Here is a 9,245-nt window from a genome sequence, read left to right as displayed (position 1 = left end):
GAAATGTTTTTCTATTTGTTTGTGTCCTCTCTTGTTTCCTTGAGCAGTGGTTTGTAGTTCTCCTTGAAGAGGTCCTTCACATCCCTTGTAAACTGTAGTCCCAGGTATTTTATTCTCTTTGCAGCAATTGTGAATGGGAGTTCTTTCATGATTTGGCCCTCTGCTTGCCTGTTGTTGGTGTAAAAGAATGCTTGTGATTTTTGCATTTGGGCTTTTCTTGCTTGGTAGGTTAATTAATTACTCCCTCAATTTCAGAGCTTGTTATTGGTCTATTCAGGGATTCAACTTCCTCCTGGTTTAGCCATGGTAGGGTGTATGCATCCAGGAATCTATCTATTTCTTCTAGATTTCCTCGTTTATTTGTGTAGAGGTGTTTATAGTATTCTCTGATGGTAGTTTGTATTTCTGTGGGGTTAGTGGTGATATCTCTTTTATCATTTTTTTTTTGTTTTCTATTTGATTCCTCTCTCCCTTATTAGTCTAGCTAGTGGTCTATTATGTGAATTAAAAAAAAAAAAAAAACAGCTCCTGGATTTGTTGACTTTTTGCACGGTTTTTTGTGTCTCTGTCTCCTTCAATTCTCCTTTGACCTTAGTTATTCCTTGTCTTCTGCTAGCTTTTAGATTAATTTGCTCTTGCCTCCCTTGCTCTTTTAATTGTGATGTTAGGGTGTCAATTTGAGATCTTTCTAGCTTTCTAATATGGACATTTAGTGCTATGGATTTCCCTCAAAAATAAGTTAAATTTCTATGCATTAACATAGAAGGAAATGTTATTAATATAGAATTATGTAAAAATACAGTTTTTATGGAAATCTGCATGGTACAGTACCCTTTTTATTTTGATTTCAGTTTTTAATGTACAATAATAATTGTACATATTCATGTGGTACATAAATGTTTCAATACACATACTGTATAGTGATGAGATCAGAATAATTAGCATATGCATCATCTCAACCATTTATTTCTTTGTGTTAAGAATGTTCAACATTTTCTCTAGCTAATTGAGACTACATATTATTGTTAACTCTTCATCCTAGAGTGGTATACAACGCTAGAACTTATTGCTTCTATCTACCTGTAATTTTGTATCCTTTAACAAATCTCTCCCTATCCTTCCCAGCCTCTAGTGCACTCCACTCTACTTTTAACTTTAATCTTCTATGAGATCAACTTTTTTGAACATATGGTGTTTAACTTTCTTCTGTTCCTGGCATATTTCACTTAACATAATATCCTACAGTTCCATACATGTTGCCATGAATGACAGGATTTCATTTTTTATAATGTCTGAATAGTATTCTACTACGTAAATATACAATGTTTTCTTTATCCATTTATCTGTTATTGGACACCCAGGTGGATTCCATATCTTGGCTATTGTGAATAGTGTTGCAATAAATATGAAGATACAGATGTTTCTTCGATATAATTATTTCCTTTCCTTTGGATAAATGCCCATTAGTGGGATTGCCAGATCAGATGGAAGGTCTAACTGAAGTTTTTTTTAGGAATCTCCATACTGTTCTCCATAATGGTTGTATTAGTTTACATTTCCACCAACAGCATATAAGTTCCTTTTTCTCTGCATCTTTACCAACACTTGTTATATTGTGTCTTTTTGATAATAGCCATCCTAACTGGGGTGAGATACCTCATTGTAGTTTTGATTTGCATTTCCCTGATGTTTACTTATGCTGAACAGTTTTTCATGTTTATTGGCTTTTTTCATGTTTATTGGCTTTATACATCTTCTTTTGAGAAATGACTTTTCAGATCATTTCATCACTTTTTAACAGGATTATCTTTTTCCTGTTGAGATGTTTGAGTTCCTATATATTCTGAATATTAATCCCCTGCCACATGAGCAATTTGAACCTTATTTTCCTCCCATTTAATAGGTTGTCTTTTCATTTTGCTGATTATTTCCTTTTCTGTGCAGAAGTGCTTTTGCTTAATGTAATCTAATTTGCATATTTTTGCTCTTGTTGCCTATTCCTTTGAGGACTTATTTATAAAATCTTTTCCCAAAGTCCTGAAGCATGTCCCCTATATTTTTTACTAGCAGTGTTATGGTTCTGGGTATTACTTTAGGTCTTTGATCCATTTTGAATTGATTTTTATATAGGATGAAGGATAGGCATCTAGTTTTATATTTTCTGCATGTGGATATTCAGTTTTCCCAGAATCATTTATTGAAAAGGCTGTCCTTTCCCCAGTGAATGTTCTTGGCACCTTTGTCAAAAATCAATTGGCTGTAGATAATGTGGATTAATTTACGAGTTCTCTTTTCTGTTCCATTGGTCTACGTGTCTGTTTTTATGCCAGTACTGTGCCGTTTCGGTTACTACAGCTTTGTAGTACATTTTAAGCTCTGGTTGTTTAATACCTCCAATTTTGTCCTTTTTTCTCAGTACTGCTTTGGCTATTTGGGGTCTTGTGATTCTATGCAAATTTTAGGACTTTTTTTTGTATTTCTGTGAAGAATGTCATTTGTATTCTGACAGGAATTGCATTCAATCTGTAGACCGCTTTGGGTAGCATTGTCATTTTAACAATATTAATTCTTCTGATCTATGAGCATGGGATGTCTTTTCATTTGTTTGTATCCTATTCAGCTTCTTCCATCAATGTTTGATAGTTTTCCTTGTAGAGATCTTTCAGTTATTTGGTTAAATCTGTTCCTATTTTATTTTTTGTAGCAATTGCAAATGGGTGTCTTCAAGACATTCCAGGGACTGTCTTCAAGACAATCCAGGGATTCTGTGAGGTCCTGCCTTTTCCAGTTATGTCTCTGTATGAGACTGAATTTTCAACTACAGCATCACACAGGTCTGAACACAAAAGCAGATATGAGAATCCTGCTGTCTTCTACCGATCCAGACATTAAAGAGATTTGTAAATATATAAAACAATATCTCATTAGCATTTTGTGTTAGAAAGCATGTTTGTTTCCCATAAAACAATGTTATTATGCTGGCACAGAATGAGTTTGTTACTGTTATTTTTTAAGAGAAATATTTTTTTGAATTCTAAGTGTTAATTTTTATGTATAAAACATTGATAGATGTAATCCACATAAACAAAAATTATTTGGTGTCTTCAATAAAATTGAAGAGTGCAAAGAGGTCCAGACACCAAAATGTTCAACTTAGAATCAGGGGTCAGCAAACTATGGCCCTCAGGCAAAATCCAGCCCACCACTTTTTTTTTTTAAATAAAGTATTGGGGTTTTTAAAACATTGCTATGCTCATGCATTAATATATTGCCTACGGCTGCCTTTGCGCTAGTGGTGATGAGTAGTGGTGACAAATCCTATATGGCGATCAAGCCTAAAATATTTACTATCTGGCCCTTTAACAAAGTAATTGCCAACCTTGACTTAGGCCATCATGATTCATCACTTGGGGATCGGTTCAAGAGATGAATCTGATGAAGTCTGGTTTTTTCCATCCTGGAAAGAAAAATCAAAATAAATTTTAATCTACTTTCTATATAGATCTGTATCCATTCAGAAAAGAAAAATCAGGGTTCTATTAGCTGTGAACAAGACAGACCTAACAACCTCTGTCCCCATGAAACTTATTTTCCTGTTGGGAGTAGAGGGTAGAGGTACAGATGCAAACAATCAATAAGTCATTGTTGTGTTCCCAGCAGCCAGGACAGTGCCCAGCACAGAACATACTCAGAAGACGCTGTTCGATTCTTGTCATGAGGAGTTTAGTAATCTGAGTTTTCTCTCAGCTTTACTGGGCAGAATTTTCTAACATGTTTCTGATTCTAGTTCCCACTTCTGCAAGTAACAATCTCCATGGACTTTTACAGTCTCTCTGTAACGCTGATCAATTATGAGGAAACTCCTGCCAGGCATTCTTCCAGAAGGATTTCTGCAGCATTAACCTCTAATGAAACAATCTTTGCAGCACCAGGGTGGGACTATTTCCCCACTTCCATGTTGAAATTGACAGAATGAATTGTGTCTTAGAGACTCTCAAATACTAATGTCCCCTTTGACTATCTAAGCTGTTGAGCATATTTTAAATGGCTACTCTGCTTAAACCACACTGGCCCAGGGGAGTCTAACCTCTGCCCAGTGTTGATAGTCAAAATATTTAGCAACCAATATGGCCTAGCATGGAAGCCAGCTCCAACAACCCTATGACCATACTAATGCCCCCAAGCCGAAAATGAGCCCTGCCTCCATGGTCTATGGGGAATGGCTTCCTGAATTCCTCTTTTAGGGTGTTGAATAAGGTTTCTCATATTATGAAACCACTATTTTCCAGATTTTTTGCAGTCCACTAAAAGAGAAAAGCCGTTCTTCTGGAGATTATGCTATCTGGAATTGTCCTGTGGCCATGTCCTGACAAGACCTTTGGAGAAGGCATCAAAGCAGCATGTGTTCGTCTTCCCTGCCTGGCCCGGCTAGAAGGCATGCGGAGGAAGAATACACATGGCCCAGAGAGATACACATGGCCAGCAGGAGGCAGGGGGATCTTAATGCAGCTCTAGGTCTTATGACCCCAGGTGAGTGTTACATTTAGGTTTGGCTAGACTGTCGTCCCCAGGTTATTCGATAAAACACTAGTTTAAGTGTTCCTGTGAAGGTATTTTGTCAATGTGATTAAAATCTATAATCAGTGTAAGTAAGGAAGATTATCCTAGAGTATCTGAGTGGGCTTGATTCAATCAGTTGAAAGGGTTTAGGGACAGAACTAAGACTTCCTTGAAGAAGAAACTCCACCTGTGGGCACCTGAGATTTCCAGCCTGATCTTTCTGCCCTGCAGGTTTCAGATTCGTCTAGCTAGCTTCCTACAACCGTATAAGCCAATCTCTTGCAGTACATTCTGATCCGTATTCTACATTTATCTGTATCTACATCCATGTATCTGTCTAGCTATCTAGCTATCTATGATTTGAATGTGAAATGATGGTCAAGAGAGGAAGTGTTCCAGGCCAGGATTTGCTGGTGCCTGCCCATTCCAGGGAACCTCTTCTCCTCATGGGACTTTCGGAACTGGCTCTCGATTCACTAAGGAAAATGCGTACTCTGTTGTCCATGAGCTTCCTGCATCATCATAGCCATGGTGATGCCAAAAAGCAACAAGTATAGACAAGCAGGGAACATAAGAATGAGCAATTTCATTCTTTTTTTTTTTTTTTTCATTCAGCCAATATTTCCTGTGTGCTACTCTGAGTCAGGCACTGTGCTACATCAAGCAAACAGCACTGAATAAAGGAAATGGGCTTCCTGCCCTCTTGAAGCTTGTCATCTAGTGGAAGAGGCAGGCATGTCAATGAGTAATTCAGCAAGAATACATAGGGCTTTCATGGTGTCCCAGCAGGCTGCTGAGGAAGCACATAGGAGGGGCACCCACCTCAAGCAGGAGGGCTCAGGGACGGAAGGCTTCACTTAAGACACAACAGCCGGCTTTTGAAGACGCTGCCGCCGAGGAAATTCTTGTACTACTAGCCATGGTCAACCCTACCATGTTCTTCGACATTGCCGTCGACGGCGAGCCCTTGGGCCGCGTCTCCTTCGAGCTGTTTGCAGACAAGGTTCCAAAGACAGCAGAAAATTTTCGTGCTCTGAGCACTGGAGAGAAAGGATTTGGTTATAAGGGTTCCTGCTTTCACAGAATTATTCCAGGGTTTATGTGTCAGGGTGGTGACTTCACACGCCATAATGGCACTGGTGGCAAGTCCATCTATGGGGAGAAATTTGAAGATGAGAACTTCATCCTAAAGCATACAGGTCCTGGCATCTTGTCCATGGCAAATGCTGGACCCAACACAAATGGTTCCCAGTTTTTCATCTGCACTGCCAAGACTGAGTGGTTGGATGGTAAGCATGTGGTCTTTGGCAAAGTGAAAGAAGGCATGAATATTGTGGAGGCCATGGAGCGCTTTGGGTCCAGGAATGGCAAGACCAGCAAGAAGATCATCATTGCTGACTGTGGACAACTCGAATAAGTTTGACTTGTGTTTTATCTTAACCACCAGACCATTCCTTCTGTAGCTCAGGAGAGCACCCCTCCACCCCATTTGCTCGCAGTATCTTAGAATCTTTGTGCCCTCACTGCAGTTCCCTTTGGGTTCCATGTTTTCCTTGTTCTCTCCCATGCCTAGCTGGATTGCAGAGTTAAGTTTATGATTATGAAATAAAAACTAAATAACCAAAAAAAAAAAAAAAAAGACACAACAGCCAAGTCAAGCCCTGAAGTCAGCCAGGTAAGGCTCACCGAGGGGTGCAGGGAGGAAATTCTAAGCACAAGGAAGAGTACACATAACCCACAGGTGGGCACCACGAACATGAAATCACCCAGGAACTTAAAGAAGACCAATATAACGAAGTGCAGAGTGCAAAGTGTGGAGATTCAAAAAGATCAGTCACCCCTTTTATACACACTGGTAAGGAGCTTTACACTTGATCCTAAATGGGACCCCCTTGACATGTTTTTTAAAGCAGGGGAGTGACAAGGTAAAATCTATTTTTTAAGTGTCAGCATGAGAAAGACAACAACATGGTCAGAGAAGGCAATCGGGCCTGAGGAAGAGGAGCTGACACAGGCTTTAGCTGCTCCAGGCCAACGGCTTCCCCTCCCACTAGGGCAGCTGAGGGACCCAGGGCAGTGTCTATCTGCTGTTTAAGACCATTCCTCAGTGTGCCTCTCTCATCAGCCCTGCCATAGCCATCTTCTTCAACCTGAAGTTCAAGGGTCTTTTTGGCTTTTGTTAAGACAACAGAAAGACACCAGGAAGGGAGGAGAGGGAAGTCAGCATTTATCAAGCACAGTTTGTTTTCCAGTTGCTAGGGTTAAGGTTTTGTATGCCTTCCTTTCACTTAATCCTCACTCTAACTCAGCGAATATCTAACGCCCATCTCTCCAGGCATAGCCCAGTTGCTCAAGGAGACAGACAGACTGGTCAACTGGTAGAGTGTCTGCCCCAAACCGCGCTCTTCACCTTCCTAGAACACACCAGAAACCCCTGCAGCTCCTCTCCTGCCACATCTAGGGTGGACCAGGTAAGGGCCCTCACAGCTAGGGTGTGGGAGCCCAGGCAGGCTCGCTTCCTACAGTCACAGCAGCAATTGTGGTGACACCAACACACATGCAGGCTTAGCTCAGGCCAGACCCTCACTGCTGAGGAGGAGTTGCCATCATCATTCCTGATATGGAGGCGGGGAACCCGAAACGCTGAGAACAGTGTGTGCTTAAGAAGCCACAGAGCTGGAAGTAGAGCCCCAGCAGCCTGATCCAGAGCCCTCGCCCTTCACCACCACCCTGCCCTGCTCCAGGGAGCACAATGGAGGTCCTGGAGCCTCTTTCCACCTGTTGGGTCTTGCTGAGAGGTACGAATTGATCTTGTATGAAAGCCGTGGACTCCTCACCTTTCTCTTATAAGATTCCTAAATTTTAGGTGCCCTTACTTGGTTTGGTATAGCTAAAACTCTGATACCTTTCATTGTCCTTCATGATTTTACCAGCCTCCTTGGTTTTAGCAATTGGAGTTTAAGAGTTACTATAGAAAACATTCTGTATTTTAACGCACACTATGATTGCTGACCATTTATATACAATGTATGGACTTCAAAGGAACAGAGTAGGAGTGAGCAAATGACTGAATTATCCAAGTATTTCTTCCACAATCCCTTTTTGGTGTGGGATCATTTACCTGGTGCATGTGGACATCTGTATGAGCAGCCAGGGGAGCCGGAACACTCAGCCTAGCATAAGCCTTTGTGTCCAGGGTCAGGTCCTAAGAGTGACAGCCATCTCTAAGTCATATTCTTCCAAGGAAGAGTCAGTGGCACCACAAAGGGGCAGGGTAGCTCACCCATTTGGAAGCTCACCCAGGCACCACAAAGGGGCTGGGTAGCTTCCATTTGGAAGTTTACCCACAGGCGGGGGCCTCATTGGTCCACTCCTGTCCTTCTGAAGGCCCACAGTTGAACCTCGGGCCGCCCCCTCTGGGATGGCTTAGTGTTAATTATGATGCAATCCCCTGGGCATGCAGCCTCAGCAACAATTTCGGGAGTCAGGGTCCATGTGCAAGGCCATTAACACTAAACATGTTTTAATCCATAATTGTGCGAGATTTATTTAATTTAGGGGCTTTATTTATAGTTCGATCGGAATTGTAATGTATTTTCAGTCCTCCGCACTGTGATCTGTCAATTTTTACGGCGTCTTTTAATTGTGTTCTTCCAGGCCAGGTGCAAGCAGTTTTCCAAAGCAGGCTGATCAGAGAAGGCCTCCAATTATGTGTGGGGGAGGGGAAGTAGCCTCACATAGACGTGACCCTGTGCCACCACAAAAGCAGGGACACTGACGCTGGGTCCTGGGTCTTCTGAGAGCCACCACTCTCTGGCTGCAGGCACAGTGACCCTCCACCGCCAGCCTAGCCTCCCATTCCCTGCTCTGGCAGAGCTTGTGTGCTAGAATGAGCTTCCAAAAATCCCTCCACTCAGTTTGTTCCTTTGTTCATTCCTTTGTCCATTTAACAAACATTTACTGAGCACCTACTCTGTGGTAGATTCTGTGTTCAGAATAATAAAAAGATGAATAAGATGATGGCTCAGGCTTCAAGCAGCTTATGGTGTCATAGAGGAAGACAAATAAGAAATGATAGAATTTGCTGAGCATCACCTAGATGCAGGAAAGCAAGTTCGTTAATACTGCAATTTGATCCAAACACCAACAGGTCTCTTGCCATCCAAACTGAACAGCTCCTGATGGTGAGGAATACTTCACTTAGTTAAACATGAGTATGTCTTAGTCTTGTTTGAGTGTTAGTAAATTTTCAAACACCATGGGAGTACTTTTGCCACCCTTTATGCATCTTTAAGAATTTTATCTGTTTTTCTAAGTTATTTTTCTCCAAATCATATATCGCCACAAGCTATCAGTATTGAAGTACAGCACCAGAAATCGAAGTAAAAGAAGATGAAGGAACTGAAATGAGGTTCCCCCAGGTGGGAACACACCCTGCGGAAAGGCTAATTCCAACAAAGCTGGAGAATAATGTACCCCCAAGTCTGCGCTAACACCGAGGCACTCAGCAAAGTCATGGGCCTTGTCCGTGTGATTCACTGAGGTATGCTGGAACCTAGAACAATGCCTGGCATGCACAAGCGATCAACAGATGTTGAATGAATAAATATTGGATGAGGATTAAAAAAAAAGAGAGAGACAATGCTTTACTTGTTTAAAAAATGAACGGGTTTTGTCAGGAAACA

At 41.4% G+C, this 9,245-nt stretch overlaps 1 protein-coding gene across 2 annotated transcripts; it reads left to right on the top strand.

Annotated features, from left to right (window-relative positions):
• The first annotated feature begins 5,436 nt into the window (after positions 1-5,436).
• Positions 5,437-6,199, top strand: LOC105503474 (peptidyl-prolyl cis-trans isomerase A-like). Of its 2 annotated transcripts, XM_011930377.1 has the most exons (2): positions 5,480-5,709; positions 5,818-6,181. In XM_011930377.1, the coding sequence occupies exons 1-2, from the start codon at positions 5,480-5,482 to the stop codon at positions 5,975-5,977; spliced, it is 390 nt and encodes a 129-aa protein (XP_011785767.1). In that variant the 3' UTR covers positions 5,978-6,181. The 2 variants fall into 2 exon arrangements, with proteins under 2 accessions (XP_011785766.1, XP_011785767.1); XM_011930376.1 differs by having other exon boundaries at positions 5,437-6,199.
• Positions 6,200-9,245: the final 3,046 nt, after the last annotated feature.

The sequence above is a fragment of the Colobus angolensis genome, unplaced genomic scaffold, assembly GCF_000951035.1.
Source record: "Colobus angolensis palliatus isolate OR3802 unplaced genomic scaffold, Cang.pa_1.0 Scaffold86, whole genome shotgun sequence".
Classification (NCBI taxonomy): domain Eukaryota; kingdom Metazoa; phylum Chordata; class Mammalia; order Primates; family Cercopithecidae; genus Colobus; species Colobus angolensis.
Note: the sequence above shows the minus strand (reverse complement) of the source record. Positions and strands in the feature narration are given on the sequence as shown.

Excerpts from the sequence above, each read along its gene's own strand:
- LOC105503474 (XM_011930376.1), top strand. The coding sequence starts at position 5,480 with ATGGTCAACCCTACCATGTTCTTCGACATTGCCGTCGACGGCGAGCCC.